We start from the raw sequence: 21,651 nt of genomic DNA, 5'->3' as shown, positions 1-21,651 counted from the left end.
CAGTCAACATGGCCCTCCACTTCATCCTCCAGCACCTGGACTCCTCAGGAACCTATGCCAGGATCCTGTTTGTGGATTTCAGCTCTGCCTTCAACACAATCATCCTGGCTCTGCTACAGGACAAGCTCTCCCAGCTGAACGTGCCTGACTCCACCTGCAGGTGGATCACAGACTTCCTGTCTGACAGGAGGCAGCACGTGAGGCTGGGAAAACAGGTCTCAGACTCCCTGACCATCAGCACCAGTTCCCCTCAAGGCTGTGTTCTTTCCCCTCTGCTCTTCTCCCTGTACACGAACAGGTGCTCCTCCAGTCACCAGTCTGTCAAACTCCTGAAGTTCGCGGACGACACCACCCTCATTGGACTCATCTCTGGTGGGGATGAGTCTGCCTACAGGTGGGAGATTGACCATCTGGTGACCTGGTGTGGACTGAACAACCTGGAGCTCAACGCTGTGAAGACAGTGGAGATGGTGGTGGACTACAGGAAGAGCCCAGCCCCACTCACCCCCATCACCGTGACAGACTCCCCAGTCCACACTGTGGAGTCCTTCCGCTTCCTGGGCAGCATCATTTCCCAGGACCTCAAGTGGGAGCTGAACATCAGCTCCCTGACCAAGAAAGCACAACAGAGGATGTACTTCCTGCAGCAGTTGAAGAAACTCAACCTGCCAAAGACGATGATGGTGCACTTCTACACCTCCATCATCGAGTCCATCCTCACCTCATCTATCACCATCTGATACGCTGCTGCCACCGCCAAGGACAAGGGCAGGCTGCAGCGTGTCATCCACTCTGCGGAGAGGGTGATCGGCTGCAATCTGCCATCTCTCCAGGACCTGTACGCCTCCAGGACGCTGAGGCGTGCAGGCAAGATTGTGGCCGACCCCTCCCACCCCGGACACAAACTCTTTGAGGCACTCCCCTCTGGCAGGAGGCTGCGGTCCATCAGGACCAAAACCTCCCGCCACAAGAACAGCTTCTTCCCCTCTGCAGTTGGCCTCACCAACAAGGCCCGCTGTACCCCACTGACATGACCCCTTATCCCCACTGACACTTTATATATTAACGTTATATTAACGTTCTGTCTTTCTGTCAGTACAGAGTGCGTTACATTAACGCACTCTTCTTAAAAATACTTTGCACATATTTTTAAAATTTTTTACATTTATTATTACTTTATTCTATTATTATTATTATATGTTTTGTCTTGTTCTTATGGCACCAAACAGACCAGGCCAAATTCCTTGTGATGTACAAATTACTTGGCAATAAAACCTTTTCTGATTCTGATTCTGATATCCATAGGTGGAGTTTGAGATTCTTGCCAGGGAGGGCAAAAAAGAGACCCGTCTAATAGACAGTCACGAAATCTGAGCCAACAACACTGTATGAAGCATATATAGCAGTGCATTGCAACTCATATATAGCGTAACATCATGGTGCAGATATTTTTTTTTTGCGAACCTCACCCCCGCCCAGCCAGCCACAGTTCTCTCGGGTGGCTGTGCACTGCTATTGTCACCAAAAAGTTTTGAGGGGACAAAGCAGGCTGCTTGGGAGAAGCTTGTTTTTCTCCGAGATCATTTGTATGACTGCGGTACAGTCAAATGGAGCTGCTTGAGAGCTGCTCGAAGTTAGCTGAGAGCTAGCTGCTGCTGCTGCCTCTGTTACCCCATCATCATGAGTGCTTGTTGTTGCAGTAGTTGAGCTAGTTTTCTCACTTACTGTATCCGTTGGAGCATCCGGACGTGCTCCCTTTACTGTCCCACAGATGAAAGCCTCTGTCTATGGTACCAGGAAGAAAATCCATATCGCCCCCCATCGATGTGAGGAGAGACAACCGTCCCTCCAGTCTTTTTATATCCTGCCAAGCTTTGATAGTTAGTGTTAATAATACTACCAGTGAAAGCTTTAATCTTCTTTTTCTCAAGAGTAAGCAAGAGACCATGTACGCACTGATTCACCTGTGAGTTTTCGAAGTCGAGCTATACAAGCCAAATTCACAAGGCTTTTTCCCATTTCAGATAAAAGTACTAAACCAACTATTTATGTCCTTTAATTACTTTCTTAAAAAAAGTAAAATTAGCTCTGTATGATAGGTGAAGCGAATGAGGTCATCTCTGTTCCCGAATACGTGAAGCCCTGTGATGACCATATAAATGAACAAGATGAGGGGGGACAAACATCTCTGGTGTCTCGGATCTCTACTGGTTAAGACCGTCAGTGCAGACAGTTCAGTTGATTGAATGAAACAAGTCAGCTGTGCTGCTGCAGGGTTGGAACAAAAACCTGCAGCCACACCAGCCCTTTCAAGGATCAGTTTGACACCCCTGAGCTAGGGCATGTTTTATTATCAGAGAGGTTCACACCAATGTTTAGGCATGTTCTATATATATGCCGGTTTTCATGCATGTCGGGAAAAGTAGTCAGAGGGGCTGCGTTTTGGGTGGTGATGTAGAGCCGTTTTATTTCACCCATTTCAGAGTTAAAATAGTTAAAATACCAACATTTTCAACACTTTTGTGCAAAATGTCATCAGTTTTTAAATATGTTCAGGCACCCAAAAAGGAACTTAATTTTCTAGGAAAAAAAACGAATAATATTAACAAATAATAAACACAGCAGATACAATAGGCCTACCACCACCTTCGGGCCTAAAAATAATAACCTTTTAAATGAATTATTCTCCTTAACTCTAAACAGATCAGGGGAGTGTATGTAAAAAAAAAATACAAGAAAGGGAGAGAAAGTCAAGGTCAAAGACATTATGATGACGTATGACAACAATATACTTGTGGAGATCAGAGTGGGTGTTGGATCTATAAAAGATGGAACTATTTAACCCTCTGGGGGCTGAGCCGTAATGACGTCATGCAATCTGATCATGCTGGCGTGATCATAGACCTCCGAGGGTTAAAGTGTCAGTAACCAAAACCCAGTGTGCTGCAGAACTGATCCTTCCTCTAAAGCACAGACTGGATGCCTCAGGTTTGTATTTATGTCAATTATGTGGTGTCATACAAGTTTTATGGAGAAAGTTGTAATGGGTCAGTCTCTGTCTGGGATGGATAGTTGCAGTTAGACTTCTTGTTCTGAATCAGTTGTCACATGTCTGCCCGGATTATAATTTCATGTTTGTATGGATATGATTGGATAAACACGTCGTTATATTTGAATTACACTCGTGCAGACGGGACGGTTAGTTTTCAGTAGCTGTAATAGAAAATGACACATGCTCTGGTAGTATGTTTTTATCGGCCATTTTATCATCATGCTATTTTATTTGAACATTTAGATCATCTCAACCTGCCAGGGACCACAGATGGAAATGAGTCTATGTGGCTGAATCTAGGACTTTTACATTTAGTACTCATGTTAATCAATGTCCATTTTACATAAACACAAACATAAATGTGCTCAGATGGGATATCCATGCCGTTTACTGCCCACAGATTTGTTGGAAAAAGAAAAAAAAAGCTTAAGCGCTCCTGCTGAGGCATCGACACTCCCTCAAGTGAGGAGTTTCTTTTTTCATGTCACCGTTTCATATTGGCTGGGCTTACTATGAACCTCTTCTCAGGAAAGTTTTGGATAAAACTTCCCTGCACTGGGATCGTGGTTTTAGAGCTAATTTTTCTGAGCTGCAGCAACTAGCTGCTCTTTTTGCCTTTTGCCTTCAAGAGACTTACCAATCTCCAAATAATACTATGTCCTTAACTCATTGGCTGCCAGCCATTTTCAGTTCAGAGAGACCCATACTGCCAAGTGTTTTACAGTATTTTGACTGATTTTCCAAGACCCACAGAAAAGTGTGTCTTATGACTATGTACACACTGAAATTACCAAAAGAAAGAGTAGACTCTTCTTTCATCAGGAAAAAAAAGTTTGTTTCTACCATTTTCAGTCATTTAGTAATAGACAGTAGAACGTAGGTTGGTTTCACCAAAAACAGCTGTTTGACCCAAAAAACGGAGAAAACACGCTTCTTCTTTTTTTGTGCAAAGTGGCACTGCTACCACCTTGCGGGTAATTTTGCCAGTATATTCTCTGTTTAGTGTTTACAAGCCTAAGATTTAGTGACAAACTCCGCTAGATTGTCCCCCAGCCCGCTCCGTTAAAAAACGCAATTGACGTCTATAGACGTCTTTGGCAGTCAGCGTTTTTTTTTTTTTAAATTGACGTCAATGGCACAGAAAGAGTTAATGAATTACTTAATTTTTAATACTTATGGCCCAAATGTTCAGCGCCCTTCTGGTGGAGCAGCTGTATTAATACGAAATGACATAATTCATAGTCATCTTCCAGTCACTACCCATCTACAAGTGGTAGCAGTCTGTCCATGGTTCAACAATGACTGTAAAAAGGCCATTGATGCCAGGAGAAAGGCAGAGAGGATGTTCAACAAGCATCCAACAACTGCAAATATTACAAGATTGAAAATTTCAAGAGCCCAAGCACGCAGGACTATTAATGGTGCCAAAGCACAAAGTTGGAGAGAGTATGTTTCGAGCCTTACAAGGGATGCATCCTCAAAAATGGTCTGGAATTTCATTAGAAAGATGAAGACTAAAGGAGGAACTGTAAGAGTCCAGCACCTAAAATGCCCTCAAGGTCTTTTGACGTCTAAGCAAGATATAGTTGATAAACTTGCAGAAACATTTGAAAAGAATTCCTCTGTGGAAAATGGTCATCTTGAGTTTCAAGCCTTGCGCAGAAAAGAGGAAGCAAAGGCCATGAATTTCTTATCAGACAACTTGGAACCATACAACCAGCCATTTTCAATGGATGAGCTCCTCTGCGCTATTAGAAACTCTGATGATACTGCAGTGGGACCTGACATGATCCATTATCAATTTTTGAAACACCTACCATCCAGTGTGCTATCTCATCTCCTGACAATATTTAATGTGATCTGGGAATCAGGAAAAGTACCTACCTCCTGAAAGAAAGCCTTTATCATTCCCATTCCAAAACCTGGTAAAGACCATACAGATCCCACCAACTATCGTCCAATAGCCTTAACCAGCTGCCTGTGTAAGACTATGGAAAGAATGGTGAAAAAGACTTGTGTGGATGCTTGAATCAGATAGACATTTGAGTAAATATCAATGTGGCTTTTTTTTTACCTTGAAAAGGCGTATGATACCACTTGGAAATATGGTATTTTAAAGGACTTGCACTACATGGGGTTCAGAGGACATCTGCCCATTTTTATCTCCAATTTTCTATCCAATAGAGTTTTTCAAGTTCAGTTAGGTACAACTTTTTCAACACAGCACCTGCAAGAACAAGGAGTCCCTCAAGGAAATCTAAATCCAAAACTGTTTGCACTCATTTTTGCCAACTGGGAACTTTGCATCATGAGCCACTGCTGTATATGGATGGTGCAGCAATCCAAGTTGTGAAAGAGTTTAAATTCCTTGGTCTTACACTTGATAATAAATTATCTTTTATTCCACACATGAAAAATCTTAAGAAGAGATGTTTTAAAACTCTGGACATTTTGAAGGTCCTGGCAAAGACAAAGTGGGGGGCAGAGTGGACTGTACTGCTACGCCTGTATAGAGCACTTGTGAGATCCCGTTTGGACTATGGATGTATTGTCTATGGATCAGCAAGAAAATCTTACATTCAGATGTTGGATACTGTTCATCACCAAGGTTTAAGACTGGCCCTAGGGGCTTTTAGAACCTCACCAGTACAGAGTCTTTATGTAGAAGCCAGAGAATCATCCCTTCAACTGCAATGCTTGAAACTTGCTCTACAATATGCAGTCAAAATCAAAGGGAACAGAGATAACCCTGCCTACTCTACTGTTTTTCAACCACAGTATTTGAACTTTTATGAGGCTATACCCAGGTCTATCAGACCTTTTGGATTAAGGATTAAACCTTTACTTGAAGATTTGAATGTTGACCTTGGTGGACTAACATCTACTCACCTTTGTTCCATTCCCCCTTGGACCCTGAGACAACCAGTAATTGTGCAGGACCTGAGTCACAGAAAGAAATCAAGCACACACCTAAACGAGTTCCAAAGTTGCTTCCTTGATGTTAGACATCGCTTCCCTTTGCACACTCCAATCTATACTGATGGCTCAAATACTGATACCTGTGTGTCCTCAGTAATGGTAGTCTCTTCTAATCAGTGTGGAATACGCATCCCAAACCTATGCTCTATTTTTACAGCTGAAGCCCAAGCCTTGCTCTTAAGTCTTGAATACATTGAACAGTACAACCAACAAAAATCCTTGATTTGCACAGACTCTAGGTCATTCCTTCAGGCTTTGGAATTTTTAAAGACTGACCACCCGTTGATCACCAAAATACTTGGAAAAGTGTATCACCTAACTAAACTCAACCTGGACATTGTTTTTTTTGTTGGGTCCCTGGTCACATGGGCCTGAGCGGTAATGAAAAGGCTGACAGTGCTGCTAAAGGAGCCCTGAATGAAAATATTACTGAATGCCAAATCCCTGTCTCTGATATCAAACCTGTACTTTCTTCCTACATAATGGATAAATGGCAAGCCGAATGGGACAACTATGCTGGAAATAAGCTGCATGAAATATGTAATACTGTGAAACAAATGACAACTCTGTCATTTTCATGTAGACATGATCAAGTTGTCTATACAAGGTGTAGAATTGGACATTCTAGACTCACTCATGGTTTTTTGTTAACTGGAGGTGAACCTCCCCTATGTGATCTTTGTGGTAATCCCTTATCAATTAAGCATATTCTATCTTGCTCTGCCCTTAGAATAAAAAGGCAGCAGTTTTTTAAAGAAGGTACTATAGTAGGTATTTTCAATAAGGTCCCACCTTTAAAGGTTTTAAACTTTTTAAAGTGCATTGATGTGAACAAACTTATTTAATGTATTTCTTTATTAATTTCATTGTTGGTATTTAGTGTCAAGTGCAATGTATTAGCCATGAAATAGCCACAGCTGCTTAACTGGCTTTAAATGAAAACAAACAAACAAACAAACAAACAAATCCCTGCACTGGGAAACTTTTCATCCTGTATTGGCCACTGCAGCCTCGTGTTGGTAACACTGTGGAGCTGGTACAGACAAACATCTGTGGAGTGGACAGGATGCACTTTCAGATTCAGATATATGTTATCAGGAGAGGAATTGCTTTTTTACAGCGTTATATTAGATATACAATTGTACTTACAGGAATATTAATGATATAAAGAGAAAAAAAACAAATGGATGTATATTATAGATACAGCAATAAATGGAAAATAGACAATTGAAACTGTAAATTACAACATAATAGCTGCTCTGTAGTGTGTACTGAATGATTATTGGACTTTGCATTGTACTTGCAGTTTATGTAGAAACAAGTCCAGGTGTCAGTCTGCTGAATGTGTGTTAGAAGAAGGAGTTGTACAGTTTGATGGCCACAGGCAGGATTTCCTGTCTTGTTCAGCTGTGCATTGTGGTGGGAAGAGCCTGCTCCTGTGACTGAACTTTATGTCATGGAGCAGGTGTTGGGTATTTTCCAGGACCTGTCCTTAACTTGGACAGCATCTTACTCTATGACTCCATCATCACAGACTCCTGTTCCACCACCAGAGGTTACTGATCTAACCCCAGCATGCAACAAGAGAGGTTAACGCTGCTCGCCACAGAATCGTAAAACATCCCGAGTGTCGTCTGACAGATGATGAATGATCCTCATCCACCTCAGAAAATAGAGATCTCTATGGCCTTCCTTGTAGTTGGCATCAGGGTACTTGGCCCAGTCCAACATGTCAACGTGCACCAAAAGTTTGCTTAGTTTCTTTTAGTAAGGGTGCATCATGTATCTGTGTATGCATTTTTTCTTCAGAGGAATGCAAGGAGTGCCATGATGTAAACCCAGAGACGGCAAAGATTCATGACACAGAGTCACCTGCGACAATAGAACCACTGGAAGAGCGTCCAGTTGAAGAAGTGGCAGCTAGACTTGCTCTACAAGACCAGAACGAACGGGACACTCTCGCATGTAAGTTTCACAACAGAGATCATCTCAGTGCACTTCATATTGAAAGCAAACAAGTTCAATTCAAGTTGAATTATTAAGACATTTTCAAATCAACCCAGTATATGTCACACTGTTGCTGCTCAGTGCCTTCAACTTCTACATACTATTGCTGTCTACCTACACAGATGGTTAACTGTCTCTTTCAGCTCGTGGCTTTTTCCATTACATTACGGTCATTTTGCAGACGCTTTTATCCAAAGCAACTTACAATAAGTGTGTTCCACATCGGTAGACAAAAGAACTTCAGGTCACAAGAAATCATAAGTGCATTTCCTTCCAAAACCAAACGGCTAAGAGCATAACTAGTGCTAGAGTAAATGCGGTAAGTTAGGTACCTAGACAAATGGGAAGACAATTTAGGAAACAAATAAGTGCGTAAGGAGCTAGGACGAAAACAGGTGATGTCCTAAGAGGGCGGATCAGGGTAGTGTTTCCTGAAGAGATGGGTTTTCAGCCTGCGGCGAAAGATGGGCAGCGACTCAGCTGTCCTGACATCAGTCGGGAGACCATTCCACCATCGGGGTGCCAGAACAGAGAAAAGCCGTGACCGTGTCGATTGTGCACAGGGACCGCTGAGTGACGGGACAGCCAGCCGCCTGGAGGCCACAGAGCGAAGTGGTCGGGCGGGGGTGTAGGGCTTGACCATAGCCTGGAGATATGAAGGAGCTGTTCCTTCCACTGCCCTGTAGGCTAGCACCAGAGTCTTAAACTGGATGTGAGCAGCTACAGGGAGCCAGTGTAGAGAGGGGAAGAAGGGGAGTCGTGTGGGAGAACTTGGGGAGGTTGAACACCAGATGAGCAGCAGCTTTCTGAACAAGCTCCAGAGGTCTGATGGCAGAAGCCGGGGCGCCAGCAAGGAGCGAGTTGCAGTAGTCCAGGCGGGAGATGACGAGCCTGGATGAGCACTTGCTCTGCCTTGTCGGTGAGGAAGGGGCGAATCCTCCGGCTGTTGTGGAGGAGGGATCGGCAGGAACGGGTCACAGGTTTTCCCTCCACCTGACACATTTATATCGTGTTTAAGTAATTTTGAGAGCTCAAAGTACTTTTGCACGACAAGCCAAATCATTAACCCACACACTTGCAGCACTTCTTAGTTGCTACAGTCTTGCAGGCTTTTTTCCTCTTTCATACACTGGTATACAGATGAACACCTCAGAGGGAAAGTAGGTTTCAGTGTCTTGGTCTGGGGAAGCTGGGGATGAAACCACTGACCTTATGCCTCAGTGACTCCATCACTGCAGACGCTCATGCTCTGCCTAGGTGTCCGTGTTGGTAATCGTGTGAACCATATGGGCGGAAGCATATGCAGCTTGCAGACGCAACACTTGCTCCATGAAGAAGGTGACTGGGTCACTGAACAGAAGGGTCACAAATTGGTACAGACCATACAGAATGGAGAAGGCTGTTTTTCCCTGTACTCTGGAGACAAAGTCTGCTTGTTACAAGCCAGTCCTGCAGCTCATTGACCCGGGGTGTTAGATTCTCATAGTCCAAACAGAACTGTGTATCTCCATCCTTCTTGGTAACAAGAAATTAAATGGAAATATTTTTTTATTTATCCTAAAGGGAAATGATGTGAAGTGACTTGGGCATCTGGTTAGGATGCCTCCTGGATGCCTCCCTGGTGAAGTGTTCTGGGCATGTCCCACTGGGAGGAGACCCCGGGGAAGACCCAGGACACATTGGAGAGACTATAGCCACATTTGGACTGTAGAAACCTTTGGCAGTTCTTATAACCTTTTAATCCACGGGGCCGTTTTCTCCCGCATTTGGACATAAAGGAACTCAGGACCATCGCCCTGAGTTCCTATAACCATTTTAGCTCCTTCTCCGAGGCTGGGTCTTTTCTGGGTTCCATAGGAACACATCTGACGGAGGTGTTTGGTGGTCGGTAGCTACGCCCCATGTCATGTTGTCACGGCTGAAATGTTACCTCATACAACACAGACACAACTGGCGCGTGTTTAAGTTGAACTTACACTTCGTCTCCTTTGTCTGCGGCGCTCTGCTCTCCTTCCTTCATGAAACGAAGAAGTATCGCCTGCGCTCGATCCTTCGTCTCCTGACTCTCTCCGTGTGCTCTTCCAGCCTCGATGTTAGACGCCCGATGTGATCGTCCATGATTAATATCAATATCATGCTGACCATGAACACGGTGGCCTCCCTGCTCTCCATGTTAGCTTCTTGGTGGTGTTTTTTTCTTCTCTCCTTACTTTTCGCAGGTTTTGTTTTGTTCTGTTTTGTTGTTGAATGTGGCGCTAAAGTAACACGTCACTGCCGCAGACAGTTGGCCGCATCAGTCCCGACCTGGTCCCGACTCATGTGCGAATGCAGACTGAAACAGTTCCGCTGGGGAAGGACAGTTATCAGAACGGAATTCGAGCAGGACCGTTCTTAGAACGGCTCTGTCCGAAAGCGGCTTATGTCTCTCGGCTGGCCTGGGAACGCCTTGGGTCCCCCCCCAGAAGAGCAGGAGGAAGTGGGCCGGGGACAGGGACGTCTGGGTTTCCCTGCTAAAGCTGCTGCCCCCACGACCCGATCCCCAGAGAAGCGGTAGATAATGGATGGATGGAAATGTGTCAATATATAGAACAATGGGACTACAGCAGGCACTGTGGGACTGTGCGTCGCAGCAGGGAGGTGGAGGGTTCAGTCATTCATACCAATTGGTTCTTCGTTGTGAGTTAATTTACGAACCATAGACTTCAGTGTCTTATTCAGTCACTCCACCTGTTTGCATGAAGTAGACACTAATCTCAATATATTTGATCCCTAAAAATTCAAGTTCTTTGAGTGTGCGAGACGTTAACAATGTTCCCTTGAGGATTGAGACTCGGGACATAGCCTGAAACAGTGCCTGAGCGGAAATGCTGTGCAGAGGAGCTTCTTTGGGGTATCATATTGCGTAATCTACTAGAACTAATGCAAGCTATCTCACCATGTGCTCCAGTGAAATGGGCAAAGTAAATCCATTCATTACTATTGTGCTTAAACAGCACCTCTAGTAATGGGAGGGGCCACTGAGACTCTTGGAACAGCCTGTCGATTGACCACGTAACATTCTGCCAGAATGCCCAGCCAACTGAATTGGGCCTTGATTGGCACAGTTTTTCTTCATAGCCCATGTGACGATGGGAACTAAAGTGAGCTGACTGGAAAACCAATTCCTAACAGCCTTTTCGCACCAACCATTGGGTGACCTGTTTTCAGAACAGTCTTTCATACAGACTCTCTCTTCTAATGGAACCCATATGTATGCGCCGTGTCTAGGCGCGCCCCGTCACCATCAGTTTTCTTTACTTGCGCAGTGTAGACCAGGGGTGGGCAATTAATTTTTACAAGGGGCCACATGAGAAATCTGAATTGTGTCAGAGGGCCACACCAACGATAACTTCAACTTGATTCTGCTCAACTTTCTCCCACAGTAAATGTACAAAATTATATATTTTGAATAGCTAATACTCATAATCACAAGAATAAAATTAGTCTGTAAATATTTGTAGAAATAGGCTGTGTGAAATTGTGGTGTATAGATCAAATAGGAAAATACTACTATAGAAGTAATAAACAAAAACAAACATCAGTGCAATTTATTTTTAACTTGGTAATGTTCACAAACAAAAATAAAAAAAAACAAAAAAAACAAAAAACTATCATTTTTAATGTTTTTCATTCATTCACTTCAGTGAGAATAATCCAGTCTATCTTGGTCTTGGACAAGGGTATTAAAATCTGGCTGAATGTCAGAGGTGGCTATGTGAAGGACGGCTGAGAGGTGCTCATCAGTGATACAGGATCTGTGTTTGGATGTGTTGAACTTCATCACTGAGAATGTCTGTTCACATACATGCGTAGATCCAAAGAGGACAAGAATCTTCTGAGCATGCCTCCTCAGGTGAGGAAAGTTCTCCTCTTTGAGGGAAAAGTAAAAATCCAGCAGTGAGACTGACCTGAAGTGCTCTGCCAGAAGTGTGCCAGACTGCAGGTCAATGAGTTCCATTTGAGCATCACTCGGAGCATTATCCACACCGCAGTTGAAGGGAGAAGAAACCATTTGCATTTCACTCTCAACTGTTTTGAAATCGCCTTGAAATCTCTTCATGCAGAGCTTCTAACATGGATGAGTACTTGTGGAGGTGATCAGCTGATTTTCTTCTGCAGGGTGTAATCCAAGAACAAATGGAACCTTCAGTGAAGGCCCGGCTGGTTTGTCCACTACCCCAATAGTCTCGGACAACTTTGCATTACCACATAAATTTCCATGTCATAAACGCACCCCAACAAGTACTCAGAATCAGGGGGAACATAATGTGGAAGCTTACGTCAGCCTTAGTTCAATACTTTTTGACTTTGTTCAGAATTTCCACTCGCACGGTAGGATATGTGTTAACTTCACTATGCACACTTAATCTCCATGCAAAAGGTCTCCAACAGAGCTCTGGGCCGAACCAAGTTCTGGTGTATCAGGCACTACGTGTGGTGTGTCGTGGATTAAGTTGATCCTTAATCCACTATTGACTGGTGTGTACTCCCTTGCGACCTCATCAGAATGCAGTCTCTCCTGGACCAGAGCAGGGAGCTGGCAGGTGAACCTCTTTCCTGTGTCTGTTCAGCTCTTTAATGCTTCCTGTGTGTGCATCTGTTTGTTTTGCAGCCGTATCAACCAGCATTGAGGACTTTCTGGCGAGCTCAGCTAAGGCTACATTACAGGCTATTGGAGCGCAGGAGGCAGCCCTACAGGCAATCGTCCAGCACACACACAAACTGAAGGAGGCTATGGAAGCAGAGGTACACAATTCACTGACAACAAATATGTAGTGTGCATATAACGGTGCTGGTACCGATGATTAAAAATGTTCTATGAATTGGTGTGTTATAGTGCTGGAAAGGTCAGTCAGTTTTTATCATCAAGTGAATATAAAAGATGTGTTTAAGGAGTTCTGCAAGCCAAAATTCAGCTTCCTTCTCTCAGTCAATCTGAAATGTGCAGGCCTGGACATTAAGCTTATTGAGCCTCATGCTTTAACTGATCTCCAAAATTATTTTTGAAAAAAGAAAGAAAATTGTTACAGGTCATTTCAGGCGAAACATAAGCCCCTTTCACACTGCGACCCGCTACCTTAGCGGGTCCAAATTGCACCTTCAACCCGTGTCGAGCAATGTGAACGCTTGGCGTGTTAGGTGACCTGTGTCGCCTGAAGCCGAGTTCAGGGGGCGTTGCCTAGTGGCAGAGCGTCACACGAAACGCATAAAATGCTGGGCGTGTAGAATGACGTAGGCACAAGCCATACGTCAGAGGTAGGGTTAAATACACCTTGAGGACTCGTTTTTGCAATTGTATATGCAGTTCATGGAGATGTTATTTTACGGGGTGTGGATGGTTACAACGTGGGATGCCGCCGAAGAACATATGCGGAGAATACAAGAGCACTATAGTCCCCAAAATGTGGCGGTAAATAACGTCCTCTGCTCTGAGGCTGAGGAGCTCGCGGACCTCCTTGTCTCGCCAGTTGGCCATCTTCAAAAATGTCTCGAACTAGTCTTTTTAAAAAGACTAGGGTCCGACGCGGGTCGAAAGGCGAGTCGAGTTGACGCGGCAGCCCGGGTCGTCAGTGTGAATGCAACAGCGGACACGCTAAATTTGCGGATTAAACGCGGGTTATTCCTCAGTGTGAAAGGGGCTATATATGTGCATGTATCCACATGCACATCTACAGGATCTACAGGATCTATCTGGGCATTTATTTTACAGTTACAAATGTTTACCTGAAACTGATTGTTTTTTTTTGACAACGTAGCAACATTTTTACATTAATTTCTTCTTTGATTTACACCAACAAAAATGAAAACATGGTGATTTGGGTCAGTGTGCACAGCATCAACTTTGTTCCAGCTTAAAGGGGAACTCCGGGGCATTTGAAGCGTGTTTCCATTGCTAGAGGTTGTCAAATAATGATAGTAGGACACAGAGAGGTCCAGATCTGTGCTCCCTGTGTGGAGATCGCTCTGTCCGCACAGCATGTCATGCGAGACAATACATACCCAGTAATATTCTTGTAATGTTTTAAATACTTGAACGTAGTTTTTCTAGAGAATATAATTGTTTTGTATATGGGATTATTCTCCATCGACTCTTTTGGGCTTTCACATGCGCGAGCCTACAACCAGCCGGTGAGTTACATGCTGTTTATAAAGTTGTTTTGTAACGTTCCCATGCCAGTAATGTGAGAACCATGCATATGGTTTTGATGGTAAGGCTTGTGACTTTATTGTCGGATGGGTTATAAAGTGGTGTGAGTGGTGTGACGTTTCTGCAGTGTGCAAGTTGTTGTTTTACGTGGAAGGGTTAGCGCTTGCCCCTTAGCCACCACGTATTAGCCTCGCATGACATGCTGTGCGGACAGAGCGATCTCCACACAGGGAGCACAGATCTGGACCTCTCTGTGTCCTACTATCATTATTTGACAACCTCTAGCAATGGAAACACGCTTCAAATGCCCCGGAGTTCCCCTTTAATGGAGAGGATTTCCACTGATTTGAAACTTCATTGAAGTCATTAATCTTCTCTGCTTGTTAGAAAGCTGGTTGGAAAAACTGTGGTAGCCTACCTAATGTTAATTCTACCACATGAAATTGTCGGCACTGATGAATTGTTTAGTGACGCTGACTTGTTCTATGTTGATGCCATGAGAGATTCTAGTCAAGCACACCTTTTTGTAACGCTGCCCCGCAATCAAAATGTAAACAGTCGTCATTCTACTTGTTGGCCTTAAAAATGAGTGAATAACTGAGCTTCATTTCAGAATGCATGTCAGGGTGCTGAGTAGCTCAGCAGGTTCAGCAGATAAAACGTTTTGCCATTTGTTTGTAGATGTTACACCCAACTAAATATTTAGCCAGTACTGTTTTATGGCAACACTTTTATTGTAGAGAAAATTTGTTTTGTTGTTGAATGATTCCATTATTTATCAAATCCAGGCTCCATCTGAGGAGAAGTCAGCCCAGTGGAAGGATCTAGAAGCTGCTCTCAAGGGTAGAACATGTGCTGTGAATGACGCCACAACTGCTCTGTTGAAAGCCAAGTAATGCGCACACACGCACACACACACACACACACACACACACACAGTTATGATTTTATATTTGATTGCTGTTTGCCTATTGGGCTCAATCACAATTTACACAGCTAATCGTGTTATTAATATAGTTATTAGATGTACGAATGTCCATTTTCCCTTATGACGGTTGCAAAGAAAAGTTTGAGCTTATTGCAGTCACCAGGATTTCTGCAAATCTTATCATCATTGGTACATCTAATAACTGAATACTAAGTTAAACTGCATATCACACCGATTGATGCACTGACGATGCTGTTGCTTTGCACATCTGGGTGGGAAGAACACCTAAAGCTCAGTATTTTTCCCGGACAAACTCATCATCAAAGTACAGGGCTTAGCAACTTAGGAAAGACTCATCTGTACTACTGAATTTTGGACACAGGTGGTCAGCATAGGCAACCCCACCTCCTCTTCACTGACTCTGAGCACAGGGGGCCCACAAGGATGTTTGTTTAGTACCCTGCTGCACACGACTGTGCTACCAGAAAAGGATCAACTATCATTTGTTCTGTTCTGGGCCTCATCACTGATGAAGATGAGACTGAGAGGTGCTCAGTGCCCTGTCATATCGACAACAACTTCTGCCGCAACATCTGCAAAACATAGGAAATGATCGCGGACTACAGGAAATTACGGGGAATGGGGGCACGATCCACTGTACTTCAGTGGAGCTGCTGTGGTGAGAGTCAGTAGCAACAAGCACCCGACATCCTTGCAAGCTTCTATAGGAGCAGCGTAGTGAACTGCTTCCTTGGTGACCGTAAGGCTCTCCAAAGAGTGGTGAGAACAGCAGAGCTCAAAATCATCGACAACAAACTTCCAGCCCTTCAGGACATCTTACCATTAACGGTGCCTGACAAAAGTAACCGCAATCCTTAAAGACCACAAGCACCCAGCACTCAAAAGTGTTCACCAGGCTGCTGTCCGGGAGGTGCTACCGCAGCATCATGGCCAGAACAAACATCTGCCTGCAGGCCATACAGATGTGCAACAAACAAACTTAATCTGCAGTCTACTTAACTTACTGCTCTAGCATGTTCACTTCAAGAAGTACTTACTTTACATACTTTACTTTATCCCATTGTGCTTCTACATACTACATTGTAAATATCTTCTGTCCGTTTCTGTGTTTTGATTCTATTTTAATCTAAATTTTTATGCTTCTTCTATATATTTAATTACATATGTTACCAGTGGATGCTATTGTGTTTTGTGTATTGGACTGTGATGTTTTTACTTCACTTTCCTGGCCCTCACCCTAGGCATTTCAGTGTACGTCTGTCTGCAAATAAAACAACTTGACCTTCCATCTTAGATTATCCTGTAGTAGTCGGTGATGTCATGTACAGCATGCATCCAGGAAAGGACTGATACATCCACATTACTACGCCTTTCAAAATGTCTTCTTCTGCCGCCTCCATTTGTTTCTTAATACAGGGAAGCTTTGGACAGTCTCAAGTCATTGATTGACGACTCTAAAGGGCTGAAGATCCCTGCTGCACGCCCACTGATTTTAGCAGCAGAAGAGAATCTCCATAAAATGATTGTGGACTTGGACAAAGTGGTTACTAAGGTAAGGCCATTGTTTTGGAATACGATCTAAAAACAGATGAAGGGTTTGGCAAAAAGCTATTAAGCATTTTGTCTTATTTGTTTCTTTATTGCATTCTGAATGAGCAGTGGATGTTTGGACTACGCCACTCTGTACCTTGGCTGGGCAGTTACCCTAAAGACATATTCAGAAACTGAGCCTGTGCTTGTCCAACAAGGGGCTCATCAAAGAGAAAAAAAGCTCAGTGATCAATAGAAGTAAAAAGACCACAATAAATAATTTAATTTGAAATAGTAAATGGACTGTACCTGTATTTCTACACACGTGTCTACTGGGATGATGTCATCGACGCGTGCCGCAGCATCTTTACACGGAATTTCTACTGCTGCTGGTAACATGCTTATTGCGTTTTTCCAAATTGCCATGTTGCACAAAACTAGCAGTAGCAAACTCTGTGTAAAGATAGCCGACCGTCACAGAGCATAGAGTAAATAAGCTGTGCTGCAGCGGTGCATGTTGACGACGTCATCCCTGTAGATGTGTGTGTAGAAAGCCCCTGATAACAACAACACGGCAGCTCTGAACTAACAGTGCAATAGTACGCGTTCATTCATTCATTCGTTTTAAAGTATTGGTGAAATAAAGACAGAGAATGCCTTATTTAGAGGCTGTATTGTCTATGCCCTGTTCACTCCTGTTATATGGATATACGCGGATCTCAAGTGATCTAAATAGCGCCCGAAGGATGCTGACTTTCACCCAACTGTTATCGGTGAGTAGATGAACGTATTTTATGCCAAAAATAAGGTCCAGGTTTTAAATTAATTAAATTAAAAAATTTTTTTAAAAACTTCTCCTTTAATGCAAAGATTGCACTGTGGGAGTTTACTTTACAGTTTGTGGAGAGTCTGTCCAAATTTCTTTATTTATCACTTTTCAAACAAAGTTCGTTCCTTTCAAACTTTTCTTTATTTATTGTTATTCAAAGTGACAGGCAAAAGTAGAAAGTAGGGACTTGTGAGTATAATGAAAGTAAGATAAAATACCATTCAAAGTTAAACGGGCAGTATCTTGCGATGACATTTGTTGTATTTGGTGCTATATAAATAAAACTGAATTGAATTGAAATAGTATAAACAGTAAGTAACATATTACACAGATACATTTAATGTAGTAAACGGGAACATGTCAAAATGAAGTCATAAGCAATAAAAACAAATAAAAAGCTAAAAATGACCTGACAGTACACTCAATGACGAGAACAAAACCAACTGAATAAAAGGATTTTAGATGGTGTTTGAAAGAGAATGATGAGGCTCATTGTTGACTGTCTTTGTGTTGATATCATGATTACCACACGAATCTGAATGGCTCCACAGTATCAACAAGTAAATGGAAATCAACAGAATGAAACAGCAGCCCTTACCAGAACTTACACTCGCAGTAAATGCTGTCAGATGAGGGCCTGCATCCACATCTTCCACTTACGTTACTATGGCACACTCACAAGGAAGTCTCAGACAGAGCCAGGCTCGGAGAGGATGAAGTGAGACGACAGCAAGATAGAACAGGCACAAACCACAAGAGAGAGTCATATCTTAGTCTCAGACCTGCGCTGCTTTCCAGTAAGCTGATGACAACGATCTGTTCTCTGTGTGGACCATTTATCACAACCTTAGCTTTGTAGACGGGTCTATCTGCCGTAAAGGATGGATAAAGAATACCAACCTTTTTCTTTTGTAGCTTTAAAATAGCCTTTATAGAGGGGAAATATAAACTCTTCAGAGTTGGTATAGGTGGTGGGATAGGATTGGGTGCAACAGAGCAGTGGAGTCAGTCACTGCATGTACAGCGATGAACCCAGAAACGGAGGAACAAGAGCCAGGGTCAGTGTTCAGCTGAGTCAGCATGGATGTTCAGACTGCATTCACTTTCTGACCAGAATCAATAGGTTTTCATCAAATGCTGATAAAACGTATCGCTTCAGATCAATTTCCCTTTGGGATTAAAATGTCTTTCTTTTTATTTTAATTAATTTCTATAATCACACACTTGGAAAATGGAAACGGAGCATCTCTTCTCTTCAAATAATATGTGAATTCACAGTAAAGGGCCATAAAGGACTCACTGTTTTCTGAAAATGGTGGTGGGCAGCTCCTAAAACTTCCTCACAGTTCGACTACCTGCTTGATGTGAAATCGGATCACACACATGTAATAAGAGGATCCCAGTAATGTTTAACTTTTCCACATCCCGCCAAAGCGAATGTAAATTTTTCCATCACATAAACGCATCATATTAACGCTTTCGGTGCCATTGACGTCTATAGACGTCAATTTAAAAAAAAAAAACGTTGACTGCCAAAGACGTCTATAGACGTCAATTGCGTTTTTTAACGGAGCGGGCTGGGGGACAATCTAGCGGAGTTTGTCACTAAATCTTAGGCTTGTAAACACTAAACAGAGAATGTACTGGCAAAATTACCCGCAAGGTGGCAGCAATGTCACTTTGCACAAAAAAAAAAGCTTGTTTTCTCCGTTTTTTTGGTCAAACAGCTGTTTTTGGTGAAACCAACCTATGTTCTACTGTCTATTACTAAAGGACTGAAAATGGTAGAAACAAACTTTTTTTTCCTGATGAAAGAAGAGAGTCTACTCTTTCGTTTGGTAATTTCGGTGTGTACATAGTCATAAGACACACTTTTCTGTGGGTCTTGGAAAATCAGTCAAAATACTGTAAAACACTTGGCAGCATGGGTCTCTCTGCACTGAAAATGGCTGGCAGCCAATGAGTTAATCCTCAAAACTCTTTCCAAAAATTCTTCCACCCAGTTTGGTTTTCCCATATCAAGTTTAAGCACATTTTTAAAGTGTTCTCTATCCACGGATTAGCTTCCTTCAGGGTATTACATTCTATAATAGCCTGTAGCGGAATATCACTTGATATTTGGCATTCTATCTCCCTCCATTGCGCAAATATCTACTAATATTTTAAGATGAAATAATTTTTGAGACATGACAGGGAAAAAACACCTTTCTCTTTAGCCAGCTGTAGAGTCTTATCTGTCCTGGTCCTGAAATAAGTCTTTGGGAGGCTCAGCTGGGATTGCCTGGAAAAGAATATTCATTTTAACAGCTTCCCCTCTTTAACCTATACTTAGAAGGGTAGCATATTCCACCTTGATGGGTCTCATTTTATTGTTGCAATTAGGGGATCATAATTTAGAAATACAATTTTGTTGAGTTGTTTTAGGATTTGAGCCCTCAGGTGCATCATAAATTCAGAGTCACAGTTAACCTTCACCAGTACACATTTGTCTGGGTTATAATTAAATGTTAGGAGATTTGTGCATATTCGATTTATATCCGGACAGCTGATCGTAATCCTCTGACCAGTTCTGGGAAGAGAACCCAGGGCATATGTCGTCCGCAAAAAAGTGTTAATTTGTGTTCTCTCCACTCCAGTTCAAGACTTAAGGGTATCCCCAGTATAGAGGACATTGTTAATTGTTCTGAGGAGAAGGGGAGATGAGTGTCGCTTTAACGTTTTGGAACCACTCAGGCGTATATCCATCTTTCCCTGGAGATTTATTAGCTTTGAGTTTCATGATTGCTATTTCTAGTTCCTTTGGTTGTGTTTTATTTGGATAAACTGAGATTTGAGGTAGATTTAGTGTATTTAAAAGAGCATCTAAAGCTTAATTTATATGCTAAAAGTCTTACTGATTTGTTGCCAATTTCAGAATAATTTTGATTGAACAATGCTAGTTTTTTCTGAGTTTCCATGTGGTCGAAGTCATTCATCTGAACATTTCTACAGTGAATTCTGTTTTGGTTCTTGCTTTCTCATTTCTTAAGTTTTGATTCCAGTGTGTTTAATTTTTTTGGTCTCTTCCTCTTAGGGCCATCTTAGCAATAATCTTTCACTCACAGCTGCCTTACAGGCATCCCAGACCTTTAACGGAGATTGTTCCCTGTTATTTTCTTCCAAGTACTGAATATCTGCCTCTAGTTCAGCCTTTAATTGCCCTTCAGTCTATTCAAATTCAATCTCCAAGAAAAATAATTGTGTTTGTTATTTTGAATATCTAGATCTATGCAGATTAGACGGTGGTCGGAGAGATCCGTCAGCCCCATTTTACATGCTCCAATTCTTCCAATGTCTTTATTAAACATGAAAAGTAATCTCTTGCGCTGAGAGAAATTAGTTATCCTTAAAGCAATACAATGTAACTTCTCAAAAAGCCCATTATGGAGCTCCCCCTACAGGTTGTTCCGAGAACAACTCTAGTTCGGTCTCTTGCTTTGTCGGCCTCTCTCTTTCTCTTCCTTGCTTCATCAGTCAACGTCTTCTTCTGTTTCTTCGGTGCCTCTTCCATGATGATCGTACTGACAATGTTGCGCTAGCTTAGCCTTATACCTGGGAGCATGAGAGGGGTCTATTTGTTTTTGCGGTAGGTGTGCCAGAAAGCAAGTCGAAGTACTTCCGCTCAGCTCCCGGGCCGCTCCCGGGCCGCTCCCGGGCCGCTCCCGGGCCGCTCCCGGGCCGCTCCAGCAAAGTTACATAGCGCAGTTTTTCCAACTCAGACCCCCGAAGGGCATAGGAGACAGGCCAATTGTAATACAGTGGAAACCGCCTATAGTGGTCACGGATATAGTAATCAACCGCTTATATGGATCAAAAGGCTTGGGACGGAATCATTTCTATACAAATGCTGTTTAAATAATTCGTTTATAGTGATCAAGAAATCCGCTTATAATGTTCATTTTTGGCCATTTTATGAATGTAAACATGTGCAAAAATAATTTTAAAACTACGTGTAGCTATTTTATTTTTTACTCCCTTGATTCCTTTCTGGACGTCTGCTTCTGCCTCGCTAGCCAACGTAACGAGTTGACACCGGGCAGCAAGCGCGCGAATCATGGCTGGAAAAAGGAAGTCATGGA

The 21,651-nt window shown here is 42.8% G+C and overlaps 1 protein-coding gene across 2 annotated transcripts in view; it reads left to right on the top strand.

The window, feature by feature from the left end:
* The window catches only part of immt (inner membrane protein, mitochondrial (mitofilin)), a 39,570-nt gene that overhangs the window by 8,800 nt on the left and 9,119 nt on the right, over window positions 1-21,651 (top strand). For both annotated transcript variants that reach the window (XM_075480840.1, XM_075480839.1), the window contains exons 6-9: window positions 7,841-7,996; window positions 12,690-12,823; window positions 15,014-15,117; window positions 16,591-16,726. In XM_075480840.1, the coding sequence (XP_075336955.1) occupies window positions 7,841-7,996; window positions 12,690-12,823; window positions 15,014-15,117; window positions 16,591-16,726 (530 nt within the window). The remainder of the gene's footprint in view (window positions 1-7,840; window positions 7,997-12,689; window positions 12,824-15,013; window positions 15,118-16,590; window positions 16,727-21,651) is intronic.

This window comes from Odontesthes bonariensis, chromosome 13, assembly GCF_027942865.1.
Source record: "Odontesthes bonariensis isolate fOdoBon6 chromosome 13, fOdoBon6.hap1, whole genome shotgun sequence".
Classification (NCBI taxonomy): Eukaryota; Metazoa; Chordata; class Actinopteri; order Atheriniformes; family Atherinopsidae; genus Odontesthes; species Odontesthes bonariensis.
Note: the sequence above shows the minus strand (reverse complement) of the source record. Positions and strands in the feature narration are given on the sequence as shown.